The sequence below is a fragment of the Perissodus microlepis genome, chromosome 17, assembly GCF_051167445.1.
Source record: "Perissodus microlepis isolate ML-2025 ecotype Zambia chromosome 17, ASM5116744v1, whole genome shotgun sequence".
In the NCBI taxonomy this organism is placed as follows: domain Eukaryota; kingdom Metazoa; phylum Chordata; class Actinopteri; order Cichliformes; family Cichlidae; genus Perissodus; species Perissodus microlepis.
This window is the reverse complement of record NC_140477.1, coordinates 20,876,535-20,902,086: the sequence shown is the minus strand read 5'-3', so window position 1 is coordinate 20,902,086 and position 25,552 is coordinate 20,876,535. Positions and strand designations below refer to the sequence as shown.

Genomic DNA, 25,552 nt, shown 5'->3' with positions numbered 1-25,552 from the left:
CCTCCTGATGAAGTGTGCTTTATATAGAAATAATATACCATCATTTCATCACACATACTGGATGGTGCTAGTTCATAATGTAGTATTAGTTAAATTTGAAAACGTCAGTGTTCGTTATGCATTAATCTATGGAACTTCAGTGTGAGCAGAACCCAGACCAAAGTTAAAATGCAGCATAGTGAACTACATTTCTGAGTTCAGTGTTATTGTAATGTTTTCACTGTGTGTAAAGCTAAACATGTAGAACAATAATGTAACATCTGTGGCATGATCACTATTTTTTCAAATGATGTAACACAACATGCAGTCTCTTCTGTAAATCGAGCAGTGAGAGATTACATGACACTTTGACTGAAATTAAACAAACTGCAGATTTTCACACACGTCACTTGAATCATCAGGACCATTATCTCTCAGCAGCAGCCAGTATTGCTGCATCTGGTACATGTACAATTGTGGTCTGAAGTTTCAATCCACTCATCGTGGACGAGAATGTCATGATGATTTTACCCTTTCACTGATTTTTTTGAAAAGTTTCTTTTCCAGGATGGAATGATTGAACAGCATGCACTTTGAATTACTTTAAAAAACAAGAACTGGGTGAAAAAGTTTGAATTAATTTTTGATTATGTCTAATCCACACAGGGTCAAACGTATGCATACAGGCTCAAATATATACATAAACACTTACATCTTTTTTTTTTAACTTGACAAGGCCGAGGCCTTTTAACTTCTCATTATTGATCAATATTGACTACAGCTAGTAGTATCTCTTTGTAGCATTAAGAAGGATTTGTCTGACAGTGCTCATCGGATTGATCAATACTCAGAACAATGGGGAAGTCCAAGAAATTCTGTGGAGATCTGACAAGGAGAATTGTAGATTGTCACATGTTGGGAAGGCCTCCTGGGGCCATTTCTAAACAAATTCATACACACAAATGTAGAATTATTTGAATTGCATAAGTACAAGTTATTTAGATTACCAACGTCTGGAAGAAGGACCAAACTGTTAACCTTAGATGAGAGAATATTGATTTGGATTTTCAGGAAAAACCCAGGAACCACCAAGGTTCAGAACTGCCATAAACTGTTTGACGATATATGAGACGTTGACCTTGACCTTTTGTGTAATGCAGAAAATCCTAAATAAATCCAAACTTTTGCACCCACTTCTCTTCTTTTAAAGTAATTATAGATGTATGCTTTACAGTTCTTCTACCCAGGCAATAGAACAATTCAAAGAATTAATAAAAAGCCCCAAATTACCCTGACATTCATGTCCATGATGAGTGGATAGGAACTGTCGGACTGCTGCTAAAGTACATTGTGTGCCCGTGTGTGAGACACAGGCAACATGTGTCAAAACAGCATTAAACACCACAGAATGAGAAGTTATGGTGCTGAGAGAGCGTACTGTAGCATATACTTAAGTATTCAGAGCAGTCTGAAGGCTGAGGCATTTGAACAAAAGTGATTACTTTTACATGTTGAACTAATTGTTTCAAAGTTTAACCACATTTAATATGAATATTCAACAATGTGACACAGCATATGGCAAAATAAGGAAAAATGCATGACTGTGGAAAGCCTTTAAGAATACTTAACACTATAGATGAATATGGTAATGATGATGCAACCACTTGAAAGCACCAAAAAAGGTAACAAAGCACTGAACTACACAAAATGTTAACTTCGGAGCTTGTGTAAAGTAAAGCTAAAAAAAAGATTCTTGCAATGTGTTTAAAGTCGATGTTAAAGAATAAATTGTGTCAGGGCAGCCATGAAAGATGCCCCGGGAAAGAAAACTGGTGCAGTGAATGTGGCACCACTCTGGTCCAGTTTCCTATACATTAGCTGAGTATTGATGTGTCAGTTTTTATCCTGATGCGACGTCACGCGTCATGTGAGCAGCAGGCAGCGGGTCATCTCTGCAGACGGGTGGAATCGGGCCGAATTAAAAATGCCTTCACTGGGACACGACAGTAACTGCAACATCAAAACTCATCTTTACATCATTTGCATAAAGATCAGTACTAAGCTAGAACAGTGATACTGTGTGTGTGTGTGCACGCTAATTAATTCACCCACTCCCAGCATTTTAAGCGTTTAAGCCAAGCCTGGGGTTTATAGTAACTCTGGATATTAAGCAAATCTCATAGTGAAGTGTGTGTGTGTGTGTGTGTGAGTGTGTGTGTTTCTGTGTGTGTGTATTAGCATTAGCTGCATTGCTGTATCAAGCTAATCCTTAAGATAACAGTGAGCTTTGTGCACGCACACATGAACACACACTTTTGAGCAGACTATCACTTGGACCGTCCCTGAACACCAGTATTGTGTTTATCTGACATTCTGAAGCTCTGCTCAGAACACAGTTACTGTTTTTAAATAATAACCAGCTGTGGTTTCTTTACCATGTGTCTTACTGCTTTGCTGGTTAGTCATCAGATTAACATATTTAATGAGCTCACACTGGCACCTTTACAGGATGTTAGTCATATGCACATTTCATAGTACCATGAGTCTCAGTCCCACAAATAATCTACGTCTGGCTTTATATTTATTGCATTACCTTTAGTATTGTCATGCTCTCACACAGACTTTCTCTTTTGTGTGACGTTTAAGGAATCAGGTTAGTGCACAAAGTTGACTGTAACCGGGTTTCTGGCAGCTGGAGCATTAAGCTTTAACTAACAGGTTGCTGTGCTGTGATCGAGCTCTGCTAGTATGCCAGCTGCCGTATTGATTCAGAATTGATCCAAACAGCAGCTGCCAGCGAATAGTGGACCACGGGTGGTGAAAACACTGCGACCAAGTCTGACTGGTGGTGGATTTTGGCTCAGCGTGTGCTAAAAATACTAAAAAGTTCCCTCAGAGACTCCTCTGGTCACTTCAGATGTCAAAAAGTTGGCATGTTAATCAGTTTATTGTGAACTGGATGAAAAACCAGTTAAAACTGCAGTTTTATACCATTGTTCTATCAAAACACAGCAGAGGAAGTCAATGAAGAAAACAAAGCTTCAACTGATGGATGGTAAAGAGTGTGTTTGAAATTCTACTGATATTTTGTTATTTTGCAGTTTTTGATGCCTAAAAGCTCTTAAATTAGGAAATGAGCACAATTTTCTAATGTATGAAAGCAATAAATTGTAAAACTTTGTGTATTTATGGATTTGTGTCATTTATATAACCATCACTTGAAGTGACATTAGCCAGCTTTTAGTTTTTAATGTTACAATAAATGTCCATATGGTTAATGGACTGTAACACTTATCCAACTTATTCCCATGGAGGTCAAGGACAGAGCAGGAAATCAAAATATCAGTGAAGACTCAGAAACCTGAGCCACTGGTCCTCCTTCCATAGAAGTGAAGACGAATTTAGATTTCTGGATGTGAAAATCAATGTTATACATCTCTTTGCACAGATTCATGAATCCATGAATCTATAACTGTCATGAACATTTGAATTCCACGTCAGAGGGATGAGTTTAAAATACCTTCGTGTTTGTGTGATCAAAGCACCGAACAGCAGCCGCTGTCCTGCTCTGCTCATCGATCTGTCAGAATCATTACTCTTAGACTCAGCTCGTGTTGTGTCACAATAGGGGATAGTTTCCTGTCTGCGAAACAGACGGCCATTCACAGTTGCCTGGATGGATCAAATAACAGCACCTCAATGAGTGCAGTAATGCATGTCATTACACCTCATTTCACAAATTTGGACTGACTTTCAATGAGCAATCAGGCATCTTCAAACAGTTTTGGAATCTAGCGTCTCATTTGTGAAGATACTCTGGTTTAACTCATCGGGCTTATTTAGGCAACACTCACAGTCCAATGAGGCCGCCCATGTAAAATAATCAGTTTCTTCAGACAGGCAGCTTTCTGCTCACCACCAAACATTTTAACCTGCTGCCTTTTTGTAAATCTGACCACACAGCAGGACAAATAAAAGTACTAGTGGATGAACAAATCCAGATGTAGGATTTGCTTGATTTAGGCCACCAACATGTCCTCCACCTCTGATTCTGTCGCTCTTTACACTCAGTACTCATTTATATTCATCTCAAGTCAACAATAATCGAGCTGTTCCACTAATAAAGCTTAAAAGCTTTAAAGAAGACATACGTGTAGCCTTGGCAAACTAAATGTTGAGATTTCATCTTTTATTTTTTTGTTTACAAAACACTTTTTAAAATTATTTTCATTGATCATGTTATTTTAAGTTTTCTTAAGTCAGTATAATTTTGGCTCAGAGCACATGTGTCCTCTTTGGCTGCTTCATAATGAGTGTTTCTGTTATTTTGTCAGCTCATGTCTCAGATGATAGACTGGATCCAGCTCTCTAAATATTGCACAAGGTTGTATTAATATAATATTACATTTGCTGCATCATTCCCTTTATGTCCCAAACAAGCAAATACAATAAAAAAAATCACCATGATTACTAATGATAGTTTTATACGGATGCTCAGCAGCATTTTGCTCATTAGTGGAAACACTTTTATCCAAACAGAAATCACAAGCCTCTGTGACAAGTGGAGAAATCACCAGGTGTAAATACCTGGTTAGTGTTGTTTAACCACACTATGGACGGACAAGCGCCTGTTTGTGTGAATGGGTGAATGACTGAATGTAGTGTAAAGTGCTTTGGGGTCCTTAGGGACTGAGTAAAGCGCTATACAAATGCAGGCCATTTACCATTTACCATTTAATACAACACAGCAACTTGAAATGGAATTAAATTTTCTATATCTGCATGTGCATCATTAGGCAAAGCTATAAGCTAACTGTCTCAAATATTGTAGAGCTTGAATACACAAATGCAGGTTCTGGTACAAAAACATCAAGTTAATTAGCTGAAATCACTGATATTATCTGCATAAAAGCTTAAATGGAGAATACAACTCCTGACATTTTCCATGACCAGCTACAGTGGAGGTTAGCAAACTTCAAAGGAGCCGTTATTGAGTAATTTTTGATCCCAGAAAAATCTGTATGATGTTGAAACACATGTTTGAACTTTATAATAAAGGTGCTGCAGCCTGTAGCCTATTAAAATTACAGGTAAGTGTAAATCGTTAAAATCTTTTAGAAAATGGGACTAATGGGTCATGTTTTTATAGCAAAAATATCATGATTTTGTTGTATTCATAATTAAAGCAACAAAAGAATGATTTATTAAAAATGGTTTTTCATTGACAAGAAAACAGAGCGAGCGTGGATTAGGGCTGGGCAATATGTAAAAATTTTCCAACCGACAATCGTCAGTCTAATAATCGACGATGGGCGATACATTCGCGCATGCGCAGACTTTTTGATGGGCAGATCAATGTGATCATGCACGGACTGATTTGGGCTTTTACAACACAGAATTCCAAACATGGACGAACTAATGTCCCAAAAAATTAGGGCTGTCAGTGTTATACAGATTCAGATACCGACTGCTTTGCACATCTCTAGCATTGACAGAGACATTTCAGGGATTTAGACTCGGTCTGCACTCCAGATGGGTTAATTGTTAATCACGTTAGTCATGATGATGGCGCATTAACGCTGACAGCACTAAAAAAATATATAAAGTTGACATTTTGGGATGAAAGAGATAAACCTAAGGATGTAACCAAAGCGGTCTGTCGCTTGTGCAGATGTATAGTGCGAGAAAAGTACTCAAACACAACTAACTTGCATGAGCATGTACATGTCCACCATCCAGCTGAGTATGCTAGGCTATCAGCAGCTTCTGCAGCTCCATCAAGCATTTGGGCGCACTCTGAAGAGGGTGCATTTGCTCGCAGATGAAAAAGGGTGTTGTTAAAGCAGCACTATTATTTGGACTTTTGACTGCTTCTATTAGCTCCATCGTTATTAGCAATCTTACTCATGGGAAAATAAATAAATAAATCGCCCTTGTAAAAACGATCAGGCTCAGCCTATCATCAGTAGTCGATATATTCATCCAATCGCCCTAGCCTAGCGTGGATTCAAAAGGTCTGTGTGTATGCTTAGATTTGAATCTGTAGCCATGCAGACCGGTGTCCTGCCTTTAATGGGTCACCCCTGACTTCTGTCAGTGGAGCAGAGCTGACGCTCCTCCTTCAGACATTGGCTGAAGAGAAAACTCTAACCTGAGACCACACAAGTTCATCGCTGGTGTATTTTCAAAGTTAACATCGATGGGCTCATCTGACCCGCTGCTCCCACCATCGCTCATCTTAAATGGTCAGATTGAAGACCCTGCCTAAATGCTTGTTACACTGAGTCTTAATAAGTGATTTAAGCTCATGAAAATCCACGTGTTGAACTCTGAGCCATTCAGACACTCTAAGCAGCTTAATTTTAGCCAATGCAGTTCATTAAAATAGACCCACATGTCTGAGACAGGTCTTCAGAATCAGGTCAGAGTGCCCCAAAATCATCACAGTTAGCGTCTTTGTCAGATATTCCTCCTTGAACAAGGCAATCATTCTAGATTTGCTTTATGTCCTCTTCATGAAATAATGTTGATCACTGTGTATTATGTTACCATTAGCAAGTCTAAATATATAACACAGAATAGAGAATTCATCATTTCCTATAATGACTCTCTTTATCACGCAGTTTTATCGTATTCAGGCTGCACTGGTCTATATGGCAGCTCTCTTGCTCATGGAGCCAATCAGAATTGAGTAGTATAAAAGTGAGGAATGAGTTAATTATGTCTCATCACTGACTAAAGCTCTTCTCAGGCAGAGTCCTTATGTGGTAATGTCTTTACTCTGTCCAATCACAGCTGAGCTCAACGTTTTTCCAAACAATTAACCACAAGTTTGTGTTTTTCACAATACATTGAAAAGATGTTGATAAAACACTGTGTCAGTGCACACACACACACACACACACACACACACACAGATAGAGGCCACACATATTCGTGCATGAAATAATAAATGTATCAGCACACAGTCTGTTTCCCATCTGCACCATGGGGAAGAAATCTGATGTGGAAACTACAGCAGAGGCTTATGGGAAATTCATAAGGAGTTTTATATGTACATGCGTGTGTGAGTGTGTGTGTGTGTGTGTGTTTGAGACAAGTGGAACACACACAAAGACATGCACACACAGGCGTATGGCATGTGGAGTGTGAGTTAATCAATGTCGTGAATGTGAAGCTTTGACCTTTTCAAGCTGAACCACCTGCTGGTATAGGAAAAGTGTGTGTTTCCGTGTGTGTGTACCGTCTCTCTCTCTGCATTGTGTATGAGCTCCTGAAGAAGCCCAGCAGCTCGTCCTCGATGGCAGCATCAAAGCTCACGTTTAGCCGGTAAACCCTCATCGGCTTCATCTCGCGGTGCAGCGCCACCACGTACATCTGATTGGCTGGGAAGGGGAAGTGTCGGTGGATACGCATGACTCCGCCCACGGGCCTGTTGGAAGGACGACCTCCAACACCGCCCTCAGCAGTAACTGTCACCCGGTCCACCTGATGGATGGAAGAGAAAATAGGATAAAGACATCCACACACCAACTGTGTCTCCACAATAAGACTCATCTACAAGTGCAGACCAGAAGAGTGAAATATGTTTGGATATGCTATAATCAGATTTCCTGTTTTATTATCATTAAATAAATAAAATCTTGGTAGCGATAATAGCAAATCACACAGAAACGCAGTAATCCATCAACAAATTGAGTTAAGGAGAAGCCTTCCAGCAAGGAAACATGAATGCGAACAGCACAGGATTTAAACATTTAAAAGCTTCAGGATATTTAAAATTCATTTTGATGAGTGACACTCGATGTTAACAGCAAATCTGCAAAGAAACTCTGCAGGGGTTGTTTAATAGGATGCACGTGTACACGCGTACTCGTGCATCCTAAACTCCTCAAACTCAGACACACGCTCACTCACATCCAGAGCACCTCTGAAAGCCGCTGACTTCCTGTTGCTGCTCATGTTTATGTCATTTCCCGCCTGAAACATGACAGCAGTGGTTGATTTCTGAGGTGGGTTAAAGCAAACAGCAGCTGACTTCTTGTGATCCTACAGGTGAGTGCGTGGGAAATGTCTGACCTAGGGCTGTGCGATATGAACAAAATCTCATATCCCGATATAAGAATTCTATCGTCCGATAACGATATAAATCACAAAAATGTAACATTTTCTGTAAATTCTGTGAATCTCGGGCAGCTCGACTTGCGGGAAGTGTTTCCAGCTGCGCACCATGTAGCTGGAGTCAAGTGTTTTAACCGATGCATGAAACTATAAATTTTTAGACATAAGTTGTAACGGCGGCTGTTTTCTTTGTGAGTATTTATTACACGGTGTGCTGCGGGGAAAAGCCTGTTCTAACGTTTGAGTCTAAGGTTTATTTTTTAACACCTGGCGGCTCTTTTTTACTTTTCATCGGTAAATAATCTGCTCTTTCACGTGATTCAGTTTATTTTGAAAAGTCTCAACAGGATCTTGAGCTTTATTGTGAAAGGTTTATGTGGAACATAAACAAGCAATGGTGTTACCGTCGTTGTTGCTAACCACAACGCATGAAAACAGGCGCTTGTCCGTCCATAGTGTGGTTATATAAAATATAAGAGAAAGAGAGAACTTTAAAAAATTAATATAGCCACTACAGTGACCATCAAAACGGTGAAAAAATATTACCGTAAACAGTTTTGCGGCACCACGAAACAAACGACAGCGTAAAATGAAACAATAGACTTTTTTATATCGTCATCCGATATATATCGTTATATCGAACAGCCCTAGTCTGACCTTTTCAGAAAGAAAGTGAGAAGCAGCTCTTCCAAAAGGTGGACTGAGCTCAGTCTAGTGGGTGAGGTTAAACACGGGCTATTTAGATATTATGTACGTAACTAACTGAATTTCCTGGAGGAACCTAAATGAGGGATTAATAAAGTTCTATCTATTTATCTATTTAAGAGCTAAATATAATGGTGAATCACATTCCTCGATAATCAAATTGTATTTTAAATGTTTCTAAAGGATGAGTCACCGTGTATAATGTACACACATATTAGTTGATGATACAGTCACACTTCACCAGTGTTGGGAAGGTTACTTTTAAAATGTATTCCACTACAGATTACAGAATACATGCCCCAAAATGTATTTTGTAACGTACTCCGTTACGTTACTCAATGAGAGTAACATGTTCTGAACACTTAATATATTATCATGCTTTTTACAACCACATGAAGGTACTATTGCTGTGTGATTTATTACTCGTACTGAAGGTTACTCGCCATACTAATACCAGCTAGATTTTTAAATCCTAATATAAAATGAGTAACAGTAGGCTGACATTAGGTAAGGCTGCACTTTTTGCAGCGATCTCCTATAAAAAAAAAAAAACTATTCCGCGCGCATATAAAACAGGGTGGCGGCTCCGAACCGTAGTAAAGGGACCTCTGCCTAATACGTCGGGTTCATGTCGGGCTCATGTCGGGCTCATAGCTGAAAACTAGCTTTACTTTGTTGTCTGGGTCAACTTTGCTTGTGAGAGAGGCGTTGAAAGGCTGCTCCAACAGAACTTATTGTTTCGGAGGAAAACACGAACACAGTGTACAGTCGAGTCTTAATAGCTTACTTACAACTGGGCTCGTCAGCCACTCTTTTTGGCTGCAGTGGTTATTATTATATTTACATACTTCCATCTCCCGTTTCTGGTCGGTGACAGCTCGTATTTCCACTCTCCTTTTTCTCCCTCCTCTCCCTCACAGACACATAACGGGTATGGCAGTCCACTCTCCCTGCAGCACAGACTACACTGCCCATCAGGCTACATTCTTTAGGGCTATGCCTATAACACTCTGCCTATTGCCTTTATATTAAATAATTATTTAAATAATAATTAAAAAAAATATTTCCTCATGTCATTATGTGGCCAGCTGCAAGTAGAGGTGACATGGGCCGCGAGATTGAGACACAGGCATTAGAGCCTCTCAATGCATTTTTTGTTTGGGTTTCCACCGGCATGAAATTACCCAAAATAGAGAGGGCATAGCTTAACATATGAAACAGGAAAAAACCGCTGTGTAATTCATTTATTTCAACAAAGTAACTGTATTCTGAATACCACCTTTTTAAGCGGTAACTGTAAGGGAATACAGTTACTCATATTTTGTATGCCGGTACATGTATTCCGTTACTCGCCAGTCACCAACACTGCACTTCACAGTGTGCAAGAACCACAACACCACCAAGATTCCTGCAAACATGTGTAGTGAACTTGACAATGGGCACCAGGTAAGTGACCAATTGAAGTCACTGCCATCTTTAAAGTGACTTTGGTGTGTCAACAACGCAGAGTCAGTCTGCCACCAGTGGGATCAAGTTAGCAGTTACATGTGATTCATTTGTAATAAACAAATCTGTTCTTACAAATCTGCACACACAGAAATTCTCATTAACAACTTGCAAAAGACACAGGTGCTTGGCAACAATAACAGGAATGCAGCCAGATAGTGACCATTTGACTTGATCCCCTTGTTGCAAAGAGATCTGCTGGGTTGTGCTCATCAGCGCAGACTCAGTTTGATTGCAGCATGTTGGCAATCTGTCTGCATTTCTAAGTAAGACAACAATTATTTGCAAAACTTCAGTAATCTCTATGAGAGTGACTGCAATCAATGCAGTTAGAGCTGAACTGTTTGGAGACAGGTTGACTCCCACTAGGCGACCTGGCCAACTTCTTTTCCTCTCATTTCTAAGGTAAACGAGAGGAAATTCATAGTTGACCTCAATAAACATTTTTGCTGGGTTTGTGTTCTCTTTTGACATTTTGACATTTTATGATTCGTGCACGATGTTCTCATTGCACACTGGGAGGTCTGATTAAGAGTAAAACACGCCTCCTTGCCCATAAACCAGGATGCTGACAGGCAAACTAAGGGCATCAGAACCTGGAGGTACCATCACAGTAGTTTTGTCCATGTTTATTAGCACAGTCCCAATTTACCCTTTATTATCCACTTTGCTGACATTAATACCAAAGTTATAGAAGAGAAGCCAAAAATCAACTTGATAGATATTCTGTGGTCTGCAAAAAAATTAATAATGGCACAGTGAATTATTCCATTTAATTTATCCCCATTAGAGTAATTAAGTGTTGAGCGATGATCAAAACATTGCATAGATCCAGTAAGTCTCACAGCAGGTGTTCAAACCGAGCTCTCCTGAGAGAAAGCGCCCTCTGCTGTTCAGGTAGATCAGCGCAGTCAGGCAGCAAACCCAAAACGGTTAAAAACCACAGAAATGCATCAGCTTCAAGCATTTACGGTTTGTCAGGTGGCAGGCATTGCTCAGCAAACCCTGATTTACAGCCAGCTGTTGTTCCGAATGCTGGAGCTGTCGCCATGGTGACGTGACAGGCACCATGTGTACAACAAAGGGTGTATCTGAGAGCAGCTTTGGAGAAAAAAGTATCATCATCTGAGCATTTTCACCAAAGTAGTGAGGAAGGAGTGTTGAAAGAAAGAAAGCTCAGCAGATCTCAGAGTGTTTGTTCGCCTGCCAACTTTACCCACATTCATCCATATTTCATTGTGCCGCTCAGGAGTCAAACTGACCAGGTGATGAAGAAACAGACAGTCGGCAGCTGTGGAGAATTAATACTTAAGGAAGAGGAGAGCACCTGTCTCATTAAAGGCCCTGGAAAGCCTCACAGGTGCTCTGACTTTTCCTGGCTGATTAGACCTGCACCCAGGTTGATGCTGAGTGGGGATTTACTGGTAATTAACTGAAATGTCACTAAACTCAGTGCACTAAAGATAATCATCCAGGCAAACATATAACTTAGAGGGACATGTTAGTCAAGAACTCTCTGTACACACCCACACAGTCCTGTGAAGAGGGCTAATCAGCCACAATAAGTGCAAACACTTCTGTGGGTGTACCGTGAGAGCATACTTAAAAATAATATCATAAGGTCTGCAGATCTGCTGCTCGTGTTAATCAGTTTTTTGTGTGAAGCGATGCAAAGAAAAAAAAATAGGAAGGTAAATTTGAATGTCAAGGAAATGCAAATTGTCTGAGCGTAAGCCAGAATTGTGCATACCTGCCAGAGGAACGAGGAGAGTTTAGGGAAAAGGATTCTCTCAATGAGCAAACTGCTACTCACAGTTCTGCCGTCACTCACAGCAGCCAAATGTGACCAAGGTCCATTCATCAAATGCTGAATTTCACAAAGTCCTGATTTCCCGAAGTATAAAGTGCTTCACCAAGAACATCTGTCATGATTTGCAGTCTGTTCCATTAATGTGGTTCTAACGTTTTAGCTAACATGGCACCTTTTAAAAAAAAACAACAACAACCAATTCTTACCTAAATACCTTAATTGTTTGTTTTCAGGCAGACTGAGGGTAAGACCAGAACTTATCCAAGTGGAACAGCCATCTTGCTGACTGTATTAGAATTGAAGAATGGGAATACTTGCCACCTGACCTAATGAGCCTGCATATTTATGTATTTATCCATGCATACTGGCTTGTTTGCATACATAATATAACACCATTTGTTGGTAAATTTGAACCCTAGCAATATGGCCACAAAGTGGAATGATTGGTAAATATCCCAAGTTGAAATAAGCTCCACTCATCCTTTGGCATTTAACTTAATTGCCTTCTTATTGCTTCCTTATTTAGTGTTATACAAAGGCTCTTGGATTTGAAATATACATGAGTATTTTTTATGTTGTTTTTTTATTACTGGGTGAGGCCCACTTTTCAGACTATGTACAGTATATGGATATCATAAATCAAAATATGAAAATGCACATTAAGAGGTCACACTATTTCAGAGTCCACAGAAATGCAGTGAGTCTCAATGAAGTGTGCAGGGAGCCAGAATGTATAAATCAATAGTAGGGATTGTTATGATTTTTGGAGATTTAAATACAAGTTTCTTAATCAAATAGTTTACCCAGTTTTTAAAAGGCTTAAAAAATATTCTTTCTTGGTTTTACTTATGCAGGTGGCAGTTTGTAGGACTTATGGCACTGCTAAACTAAGTAACACAGGTGGTTTATAGATGTTTGCTGACTGTTGCTGAGGGAAATCAGTCACAAAGAGGACGCTGCACCAAAAACCTCCTTGTGATTGCTTTTGCTAGTGGATTGCCAACACAAACAAACTAAGGACTACTGCAGCACTCTACTGATGACCAAAGCGAGAAGGGCTACAATGCAGCACAGTGTACCTCTTTGCAATCAGTTTCACCCACCAATAGGAAGCATTCTCTTGTAACCACTTGCCAACTAGTTGGGGAATACATATTTTTCCCAAGAAACTGGTGGTGACCAGGGGGTAACTGACCAGTCTCTAGGCCTGCGTGACTGTTTCCTTATCCGGTTCCGGACGACAGAGGCTTTAGCCAATCCCTGCCGCTATAAAGCAGGGTAAACCCTGGACAAGTCACCTGTCTCCAAAGAGTGTGTATCCTTTTGTAGGCCAAAAGGTCCAAAATTGGTAACATATGCTGTTTGGTGCCTAATTAAACAGCATATAAAAATACATAGAAATAGCAGGTAAAAATGACATTTAAAAAATTCACAACTGGTGCGCAAATGAAAGTTGTAATACAAGTAATTTCTAATTTCTATTGGATAATATAGTTTGTAAAAACATGTCTCATGTTAAATTTTAAAGGGTATGCATATGGCTATGTCCTGAAGGAAGTTCACATTTTGGGGTTTACACAGGTCAAAGAACAAGCAGAAGGCCACAGCTTCTGTTCCACCTCGTTAAGTAACATGTGGGTCATTTTAATTTTTACTCTTTTTGTGCATTACCCAGTTGCACCTTTCTCTTGGTATTTTACCCTGAAGTTATACTAAATTCCTTGTGTGGATCAAATAATTAATTAAAATGAATTCAATTAGTCATCATTATAAACATGGATGAGTAGCAGTGCATGATGGGAACACACCCGCAGCAGCAGGAACAGTTTGGAACCTTTAGGTCGTTCCGCTGTCACACATCAGCGACCCTAAGCCAATCAAACACAGTGTGTGTGTGCGTGTGTGTGTCCTTTGATGAAAGAACTGATCAATACGAACAGAGCCTGCTGACACAGAGAGGAAACAGTGGAGATTAAAAGGATGTTTTTCAGGCTTTTCTGATGAGTCAGCTGACACAGCGGCACGCTCTGAGATGCCTTCAAAATGTTCTGCTCAAACAAATGTTGTTTAATTGTTTGTTTGTTGGTGCTGGGTTAGATTTCTCAGCTAAAAGAGAGTAACACTGAGCCTGGGGTGCATTTTATTTAGCTAATGTGGCTGCTCGCTTTCATCACGCTTGTATCTTCATTACGTCTCAGTTTCACTCGGTGCTCATGTGACAGAGAGATGCAAGGGGAGGAACTCTTTTTAACATGCATGCTGTCCTCCCTCACTGCAAAATCATTTTGAAGAGATGGCAACTAGCCATCAAAAAATATAGAAACTGACTGTCAAATATGTCCAAAAAATGGGTCAATGTACAGAATCTGTGGAGCCTCAGGAGTAGAACGAAGTTGGTGAAGATGACTTTAAAACAGATTTCATTACCACTCCGTGATCTATGCCTGACTGGAGAAACCAGTGAGGTCTAAAAAGTCTCCCAGTGTTAATGAACCCTCTGACACTAAGCACGCCCCAAGATCGGACCACAAGGAAGCGCAGGAAGCTCACATTCTTATTAGGGAGGGCTTTCTGCTTCACACCAATGGGCTTCAGCGAGAAGTGTTGCAATCATAATTGGCCTTAAACTTAACCCTGAATTACTTAAACACGGCCCAATGAAAATATCAATATGTTCTCTAAAAGAACATATACCCTGAAATATTTTACACTCCTACTTTATCATACTGTACATATATTTTTTCACAATATAATTGGAACAGAATACAGACCCTTTACTAAAACTTAGCAAAGCTAAAAATTAAATTTGGTCACTTCTTTTACCATCAGCATCATCCATTAATAAATCAGCCTATTAACGCTGCCATATGATGAGAGATGGGCTGTAGGAGGAAACTGGAGTACTCACGCATAGAACATGCAAACTCCACACAGACCACACACCTCAGCCAAATGATGGATTCAAACTTATTTGAACCCTGCTGTGAGGCAGATTGAACCACTGTTCCACTGTGCAGCCCCAACAGCAGACTGCAATCCAAAAGGCTGACTAGATATTTGACTGGGTGAGATTTTAACTTTTTAACCCCCCAAAAATGTTCAGGAGTGAGTCACATAGAAAGACTACATCGTTCTACACAATCTAAACCATATTAGAAGAACACCGAAACATAGATATATTCTCAAATACAACGCACAGGGAACAGCACTCCCCAATGTCTACTTAGTCTTTATTAAAATGTATTTAAAGTATCACATTTAACATGTTAACATGTATCAGGGCAGCAATGAACCCCAAAGGCAGGATATTAGGGCTATATTTTAGACACATGCTAAACAAGCCTGGAGTCCTTCCAACCTTCCAAATCAAACTCTTTATAGTTCTGTTATAACATTCCCATTTTCCTAAAGTCTAAGGCTATCATTAGGTTGGTCCAACCGTAACCCTAAACAGGTCACAACCTACTCTACATCTTGACCTTGACATAACAAAGTGTGAAAACCCTGAGCTCATTTTCATTAAGGTTCACACAGCTGCCCTTCATCAATACATGTGCTGCCCTCAGTCAGCTGAAACACCAGATTAAAAGAAGACAACTAATTTCAGCTTCTATATTCCAACACAAACTATTTTTTACAGTTAACTAGTATAATTGTCTATAAGTGATTGTATGTTATTTTCACATACTTCAAATACAAGTGCATTGTGCTACACAACCAGTTTAGCAACCACAGTGTGTTGAAGTGATTGCACTATTAACCACTTTAACACAACGTAAAGCCGTAACCTTCATCTCTTGTAACAATGACACACAGCGGGTGGTGAGTATATGAACAGGGAAAAAAGCAATAAAATCATATATATTAAATTCAGATATCAAATCCATCCCAGCTTGAATGGGTATGATGTGTCAGATTTTACTGACTACTGTACAGGCATTGCAATTCAAAGGGTGTTGAAAACTTCCCCGTGGGACATGCTTGTGTTTCTGCGCTCGGAGCTCCTCATCTCTTCATCTCCTCTGTGGTGCATTTAAGCGATTGGAACATCCAGCAATTTCCAGGTCACAATCAGAGGATGTAGGAAGGAGGACTGGAGGAGGAATAAATTAGCCAAATGGAAGGCGCGCCTGCATGTTAATTTTACTTGTCATGGAGTTAAATCATTGGCTGTCTGGAGGGACTGAAATCTGGATAAGAACTGACAGTGTTTGGCAAGTTGGGGAAAATGGTCAGCCGACATCTCCAGACCGAAAACCTTCACTTCACTTCATCTCGAATGCATTTTGTATTCAATTTCTTTGAATCTGTGAATTAAGCTCTCTTTTCAGGAGTGTTTATCCCTCCCCTTGCTACCAGCTGCATCTATTTTTATTCACATTTCTGTTTTCTGGCCTTTCAACATCTTGACATTTTTTTCTTTTCATAATGCATTAACTCTGAGTGTACCTTAGGAGACCTGCCTGGCACCCGACAGCACCTCTTAATTCACAGTGTGCCCTGACACAAACACAAAAGGGGCTGCAGGGTTTTTAATTGGCCTCTGCCCAAATTAGACAGATTTATCCTTCTCTCACATTAGCTGAGATGACCAGCCTGAAAAATCACGTTGCTCAGGCATTTCTCTGAGGCTTTCTCTCACCACGCACTTGTCTCCAAAATTGGGCCGAAACAGCAACTTTGACGGTTAATTAGCCTCGTTAAAGAAACCTCCGAGGCCAAATCTGGAAATAAACATTCTTTGTTAGAGAGCGTCGGGATGCTTTCAGCACAGAGCAGACCACTGGATGCAAACAAGGAGCGTTGTTTGGAACATCAAAAGATCAAAACGTCTACATCAACAGGCTGCACCGCACCAATCTCTGTTTCATGATGTAGACTTTGTACGGAGCTGGATTCAACAGTAATTAGATCATGACTCACCACTGACCATTCTCAATAACAATAACATGACTGCAAATAAGTTACTGCAAACAAGTTTAGTCCAACCATCATCCAGTTTTATCTCAAACAAGTCAGCTCTCAGGAACCTCTGATTCTACTATTAGAGTTGAGACGAAAAGATGTTACCGCTGCAATCAACTCCCTTACATGCATTGTGGCTACAAGTCTTCTGTTACAAGGTTTCTATTTGGGGATGCAAAAAAAGATATTAATAACAATAAATAAATAAATAAAATAAACTTCTTGATTAATGGGGTAAGTTAGATCTCCTCAAAATATACCACCTGTTCTTAAACAGCTCCATTGGCTTCCAGTTCAGCTCCGTGTCAATTTCAAGATTCTGCTTCTCACTTTCAAAGCGCTTCATAACCTCGCTCCCCCATATTTATCTGATCTTCTCCATACAAACTCACTCCCTTGTACACTCCACTCTTCCTCACCTCCTCTTCTTTCTATTCCACCTGCTCGCCTGACTTCTATGGGACTCAGAGCTGCCCTGAGACTTTGGAATGCACTTCCACCTCGGGAACTCGGCTCCGCACTACAAACTCTCTCTCCACTTTTAAATCACGCCTTAAAACCTATTTATTCAAAATTGCACACCCTTCATCATGATTCCATTTCAGTCTATTTTTACCTTGTTTGGCTTTTATACTTTCATACTTGTTTTTTTTTTATTTTTCATTGACCTTTTTTTGTACTAATGTAAGGTGACCTTGAGGGTCTTTAAAGGTGCCTATAAATAAAATGTATTTATGTATTATATTTATTTATGTATTTATAATAAAATTAAATGTATTCACATTCTTATTATTACTATTATTATTATTATTATTATTATTATTATTAATAATAATAATAATAATAATAATAATAATAACCTAATCTGGTATGGTTAGGGGTGAAGTCACTGATATCCAATTCAATTCTGCCAAGCTGCCTACTATCTTAAATTTCATATAAGAACAGCAAATAGATATTCAGAATTACTCATTAAATTGGGGCATTCATGCTCCCAACGGGAGTAACTATTGTCATTTTAAAGGTTCAAAAGGCTTTGCTGCACCACCTTCTCAAGAAAATTGTAAATCTCCAAGAGTTTAATTCATGCCTGAAAGAAAAAGTACCCAATTTAAAACTGGCCAGGAATAGTGTTGCTGACATTTCATGGAACCGGAGACTTCAGCTGCAGTAATGAGATGCAATACCAGTACTCATCTCTATTTTTTGTAACTTAGTAGACAAAAACAGCCGTAACCAACAGCAACCAATGCACAGCCAATATAGCTAATAATCTACCAGCATTGCCCATTTCATAAAGTTGAGTTTATTTAACTATTATTTGACTATAGTATGTCTAGTGTTTAAGAATTGTTGAGTCTGGACTACGATGTAGAGGGCTTCACAGCCAAGACTTGATCCAGTAACAAAGATGTAAATTTGTTCCATTAAGCTTAATTGTGTCAATCAGGGTCTTATTGTTACTGGTGTGGGTCTCAGGTTTGGGGTTCAGTCATACCTGAATGGATTCAAACTAATTTATGATTCAATGTCTGTATTTTGAGGTAAGAGGTATGTTGAAGTAATGTCCATCATATTATTTGTTAATGCCATGAAAAGGTTGCCACAGTTGAAGGTGTCACACTTCAACTTCTTTCAGGGCACTGAAAATCTAGAGTTGTGTAAGAAGCATTAAATGTCTCAAATGCAGTGCAGTGCAGAGAAAGGTTTAATTTTATAATCTGCTGTACATTAGAAAAGGTTGTGAATAGGATAGCTATAGAGGTATTTTCACTCATGAAGTCAAAAATCAGGAGAAGCAGGTTGGTACCTGATTTAAAGTTGTTTTTTTTTCACACAACACTGGAAATACTCAGGCTGGCTAAAGCGAGGATACTGCTGGGGTAGAGCGTACAGGTAAACACTCTCGCTTTTGCTTCTTTGTAAATTCAGCAGACAGTTCGCTATTTTAACACAGGCTCAGTTTAACCTAGTGTTTGGGATCTGGCAGGCTAAAAATACAAACTTGGACGTTTTTATTCTCACATTCAGCTCTGTCAAGTGAGCTGAGGAAAAGCTCTGGGCTGTAATCATCAGTAAAAGCAGCTTATACTTGGTGTTTGGGTTCTTTGATAAGTCTAATTGATTGCATTTTGGAACAGGTCTGATTATTTTAGGTGGGTCTGTGCCTAAGTAGATTTTGAACCAAAAACCTAAAAGAGCCTAAGAACCTAAAATTTTGGACAACCCCAAGCATGTTGGTCATTCAGTTTGTAAAAAGTGACATTACCTAGGAGTCCTTGGGCTCTAGACTGCTACATGCTTGAATTTAAATTATCACTATCCTCACTGTGAGCAAAAACAAAGCGCCAACATACCTCTAAGCGATCAGCGTGCAGCACAATAAAACGGGTGGCATTGATGCACTCCAGCTCAATGCTGACTTCTCCAGAGAAGGTGAAGTTATCCATGTAGACGGCAAGCCGCAGGTCGTAGTGCCGAGGCCTCACCGAGCCTGGTAATCGTGAGTTTCTCCACGGCTGGACCACCTCTTCGTCCCCTTTCTCCCCCGTCCTTTCCCCTCTGCCTCCATTCAACTTTGCAGACCCACCGGGGCCTCGGGAACTCGGCTCTCCAGTTGTTTCATCGCGATCTCGTGCACCACAGGCCTCAAATTTGACGCTGAGCACAACGGCTACTGCTGTTATGATAATGAGGGTGAGTATGGAGAGGGCAAAGCCCAGCACCAGGCGCTTGTGCACCGTTATGTGGCGCTCAGTGGTTCGAGGCCGAACCACCACTGATTCTGCCCACTGATCCGAGAGGCCACGGCCGTTCCGCATGGCTCCCGGGCTGCTGTCGTTTAGTCCCATTTAGCTTAAAATTTCACTAGAACAGCAAAGAAATAATCTCAAAGTTCAGCGGCAGAAACAGATTCTGATTCAAAAAAATATTCATTTATGCACAGGTCAGATTCCAGCTTGTTTACAGTAAACTTGATTTAATTGAATGTGTTTTGATCGTCCCAAAGATTCCAGTCTTGACTCAGCCTGTCAGCCTATCAGTCTGTGCTGATGAAACTCCAGCAGTTATATATCTGAAAAACTGAACTCTGACCTTGCTGCTGATGGACTGTTATGAACGTCCTTGAGTTCTGCCTAGATGTGAAAAATCAGCACTGCTGCACGTCTTACATTTCAGGCAACCAAACTGAAAAAAAACCCAGAAAAAATGAGATGGTCATGTGCGTTTTGGTTTTGCGGTGAATAGAAACAAAAAAATCAATGCTGCATGGCTCGATTGCAAGAGCAGTGAAGCCTGAGAAGGAGAAGGAGGAGAGGGACGGAGCGGAGGAGGTATGCCGTTGAGGATGTGGCTATACAGTGAGCGTATCATCCATAGACTGGAAATCAGCTGGGTAAGCTAAACACTTAACCACCACAAGGTATAAAACTGGGAATAAAGCCTTATGCTGTAAAAGCAACATTATCTGGATTTCCTCTCAGATTGTAAATTCAAGTCAGTTATGGATGATGGAAATCATCAGTTTGAACTTTAAAAATGGTCACGTTACCAAGTCAAAGACCCTCAACCAAAGTCTGAACGAACACAAGGGGGTTAAAGCGGCAGGAAGTTTTCCCAAGGTACGAGTAAAGTTAATTTGCTCTGAGTTAAAGCTCTTACACATCCACAATAAACCATAAATAAATCCCTTTCGGACTATTATGGGATTGTCATAATGTTACAGTCGAAGATTATAATAACTTACAAGACATTAAGACGTGTTACAAGTCTCTTGGGGATTATTATGATTGCATTTAAGGTTTGGAATCAAATGAAGACTTAATCAAATCAAAGTCACACCAGCATATGTTCAGATCTTATTTTGAGTAAAATAAAGTTTTGAATTCGGATCTTTGTCAAGAAATCCAGTTTTTTGTCTTTGTTTTTTTTTATTACAAGCTCGAGATTAATTTGTAATAACTCAGTTTTCTTAGGGCTTTGTCCCAAAGCAGAATACTTCTGTAATCTTGTTTTTAAAGTACAGTTTTGTAGTGACTTCTCTGTCACACAAACTTAAAGTTGCTGTTAAAAGTTGAGGAAGCGCCTCCGTTTGACCCCTTTTCTCTGATGGATTTCAAATTAAAATTAGCTTTGCTGCTGATAAAGGTGTAGTTTAAAAACGGTAATAACTCTCTCGCTGCTGTCTGTGTCTATAGCACTCGCTTTCTCTCTCTCTCCTTTTCCTCTCCTGAGGGGGGTTAAGTGGATAATTTACGGCCAGCATGTGGGTTTATTTCACCGTGGAGGAGATAATTCACTCGGCTACTCCACGAGGTCTAAACGATCCCAGCTTTCCAGCTCATGAGCCTGACGGATGGAAGCTGGATTAAAACTGATTGATAACCCAGGATTGTATTGATTACATGGATGCCGCTCGGTGGGGACAGAAATCCACAGAAAGAGCTGAAAACCCCCTTTTTAAAATCCACCATCAATCAATCAGTTCCTTCAGTGAAATCACTCAGATATTGATCATGAAGGTTGTCCAAACATCACAGGTTCATCGGTAAATATTATAAGAAGAAAAACTCCTCTGGTTCTCCGGTAACTTCTCTTCTCTCGCCACCGCTAGGAAGCGATGATCTCCGTGTCCGTTTTAAACAGCAGTCGGTCCCCGGGTGGAAGGGAACCTCTCCGGGGGTGATCCGCTATTAGTCAGACTCACTTCAGTCCCGAGAAGGACCGCGCTTTCTCTGCTACACGTCCCGTTTTCCTCGGTAACCCAGATGTGAACACCTGCTTTATACCTGCGGGCTGTTTCTGCTCCCGGGGAGGGGGCTGAGGTTACCGTCGGTCAATAAACTAACCCTCAAGTCCACCCGGGACGGTCCCGGGATTCGTTACACTACCGTTAGAAATCCATTAAGTGCGTGTGGTGTGGAAGAAATCCATCAGGGACATGACGGGAGTTCACAGATAAACGCCAGGAAGCTGTTATTGATCCGCTGGCACATGAGACCAGATCCAGCTCACACCGATGGGATTAAACACCGGACCCGTTAATAATAACAGTAATAACAATAACGGGCCGATCGTTCAAAGAAGAAGAAAAAAATGGATTAAAAAAACAAACACACCGGAGGTCAGAGTCAGCACCGGGGACGGTGCACGGAACGATCCTGGAAAGCACCGTTAACAAATCCCACTCAGCACCAGGTCCTGCACACTCCAAAGTAGGATCGGACCGTGCCGGGTGGATTATCCCGCGTTAACGCCGGGCAGGAGCCCCTCCGGTGCTCCTTTAATAAACCCTATCTTCCTCAACTTTTTCAGCCCACGGAGAGCCGCTGCTCCTCTCTCTCTCTCCCGCAGATGAGGATGACGGTGATGATGATGGTGGTGGCAGCGGTGATGAAGCCTTCCTGTTTAGCATCCCTCCGTGCACTGAAGAAAGTGACGCTTGGTGATGGAGGTGAGGAAGAGTCTCGTGCCGCCCGTTCAGCAGTGAGTACGTTTGCGGTGTGCGTTTCCACTTGAGCACGAGCTGCTGCTCCAACCGAGAGGCACGCGCTGACCGAGGGAGAGAGAGAGAGAGAGAGAGACCGAGAGGGAGGGAGGTGGGTGGGGGTCTCAGCGTGTGAAAGCTACACCTCCCCAGCGCTGTTCAAGTCTATTCTGTTGTTTTCTCCTCTGCTAGCTCTGGATGACGAGAAACCAGACAGAAGAAAAATGAAGATGAAGCAAAGTAAAGGTTCTCTGTGTGTCTCTCTTTGGTTTTACACGCATGCAGATTTATCTGGCTGTGAAGTAACTGAGCAGTGGGCACCGGGGCCTTTCCTGTGCAGATTTCTCCCTAAATGAATGTGTCTGCTGAAATTAGTTTTTCATTAGTCTCTTTACTTCCACTTGCTCTTATCTGCACTTCTGCATTTCAGTTATTCCACTTTTAATGCCTGAAACTACATGTACACATAAGCTCTTTATAGCACAGTGGAAAAGAATTTCCAGACTCATTCTTCAGAGAAGACAAAGCGCACATACACAGACACACACATATACACATGTTCAAAAATCAAACTTTTTCCATCTCTAACTGAGGGATTCAATGTGAAGCTGTAGACTCTGCAGCTGAACAGCTGGGCCAGATGTGGTACCGAAGAATCCCAGCACACAGGGCTGAAGTAACGTTGTTGCTCCAATAAAGCTACGTGTTCTTGGTTGTGTGTTGTGTGCAGTGCAGGTCCAGGCCAAAATTCAGATCATATTATAAAGAAAGCAAACACACGTCTTTGTTTTTTATTGGAACACCTGATGGTCGTGCTCAGTCAGCTGTGCAACTCCAGGCACACAGACTAGTATCCCCAGATGCCCTTTTTAAAAAATATATATCAACAAGAGATTTATGACATTTTCAGGCATCTACATGCACAGTTAGTTTCATTTGTTGGTTTGGTGTATTTATTTAGATTAGGTGTCCCTCTGACCCTTTGCTCACTGTTGATCAGGCTTCAGAGTGAGAGGTCTACATGGTAGTGTGAGACGCCCTCATTTCAAGGGTTTCTTCTTCTTCTCACAAGCAGGAAGTGTTATTGTGTTGTGTGTTCAATTGACAGAAGAATAAAAACTTGGCACCAAAAGGAAGGAAATTTGTTTTTGGTTGATTATTTTTTCTAAGCAATACATCTTATTGCATAGCCTGTTTACTTCCCCTTAAACAGTGCAACATTTCTAAGGAGAAATTTGTGAGTTGAAAAACTTGCCGAATCTTCTCTGTCAATTTTCAAAGAGCTTATTCTGTGACCAACAGAAAAGCTGATTGAAGAATGGACTGCCGTCCCACAGCAGTGTGTGACCAAGCTGGTGACCAGCATGAGGAGGAGACCTCAATCATCCAGTCAATTAAATGACACCAAACAAGAGACAGTAGCAGAATAAAAAAAATAGTTGACCAAACAGAAATTTTCTCACTTTTCGTGCTGATTTTTCAGAACAACTCTTTTTTTAAATTGCATAGTGGTGAGAGACGGGTGGAGGGCATGCAGCAAAGGGCCATAGGTCATACTCGAACATGGCTGCTGTGGCCATGCAGTATTTGGTCACCTGCTCACCCACTGAGCTAAACTGGCACTTGTGGAACAAATCTTACTGTGCTAGAATGTCTCCTTGTGGAGCTAATGATGTGACTAATTTAATCACAACGTGTTCTTTGGCATGTGTGCTTTCATGCACTGAGTTATGATATAAAAGAGCGAACAAGTGGTCAGCCCCATTGGCCAACCAGCAGGGTAACCGTTGTTAAGGGTTGGTGTTAAGGGGTTTCCCATCGTAAAAATCCATCTACTTGCTCACCTGGAAATCGAGAAAAGCTCACATTGGCAGTGATTATGTTGCCTGTATTTGCTTGAAGTTGCAAAATTTTAATCCCACTTTGTGGTCGCTGGTTGCCATGTTGTTGTGAATAGCTTCCGGTGTGTATACACCTCAATCCTATTATTAGCAGCATTATTCAGTCCGATTGACATGAGAATATGTAAAATGTCCAAGAAGACATCAAGACCATGTAAAATAAAGATCAACAAAATTAGCATTACAGCAAACACTCGATGTTGTATAACCATCGACAGACTGTCTTTTCCCAACACCCAGTCTTGGTTGAAGAATCATTGTGCCAATAGTGTCAGCATTACCTTTGAACCTTTGATAGAATAAGTCTTCCTACCTTTTTCTAGAGGTAACTGTGGCTGCTCGTCATTACACCTACATTCTTCCTGTTGTGCCACTTCTGGAGACTCACCTAGAGTGTTTTACCTCAGAGCAGTAGAGAATGCTGGAAACTGGCTTGAGAGCTGATCTAGTCAAAGAATTGGACTTTAGGGGTTTTGAAGAAACTGGCCTGACAACTCAGCCTGTGAGACGATTTGTGAATGTGCCTGTGGGACAGAACCAACCTGAGGCTATTTCTTAAAAGACTGAATACTGGCCCGTGAGAAAAGAGAAATGTGAGTTATTAACCAGTGCAGTACTCTTATCTACTGTCCTTGTAATTTTTTTTAATTATTTGCCTGTTAACCATTTCCTGTGTATCTACCTTTTGAGTCTTTTTGGAAAGCAAATCATAGCAAACTATCAGAGAGAGATAAAAACATGAGGAGTGACTGCAGAAGTCTATTCTTCAGTAAGAACACCTAGCCACATTAAGAAAAGTCTTGACAAAGTAGGCCTTTCAGAGTCTACAACATATAAACAGTAGGGGTGTGTTTTGATTATCGATTTATTGATTAAAATCGATTCTAGCTTGGATAACGTGATATCGATTCATTAAAATCCTGAATCGATTATTTTAATATAAATTTATTTTGCCCCAAATGCCAGAATCTCAGGTTAAAACTCACAAATTTTCAACAACCACCAAACAGCTAAAACAGTAAATGAGAGCAGGTACACGGATTCTGCAGAAAGACGTAAACACAAAGCGCGGACCCG

The 25,552-nt window shown here is 40.5% G+C and overlaps 1 protein-coding gene across 1 annotated transcript in view; it reads right to left on the bottom strand.

Moving 5' to 3' along the window:
• The window catches only part of LOC146369554 (thyrotropin-releasing hormone-degrading ectoenzyme-like), a 241,960-nt gene extending 219,303 nt beyond the window's left edge, over positions 1 to 22,657 (bottom strand). Inside the window, exons 1-2 of the mRNA XM_084909164.1 lie at positions 19,444 to 22,657; positions 7,223 to 7,467 (exon numbers count right to left, since the gene is read on the bottom strand). Coding sequence (XP_084765290.1) covers positions 7,223 to 7,467; positions 19,444 to 19,938 — 740 coding nt within the window. The 5' untranslated portion in view covers positions 19,939 to 22,657. The remainder of the gene's footprint in view (positions 1 to 7,222; positions 7,468 to 19,443) is intronic.
• Between the last annotated feature and the right edge of the window lie 2,895 nt (positions 22,658 to 25,552).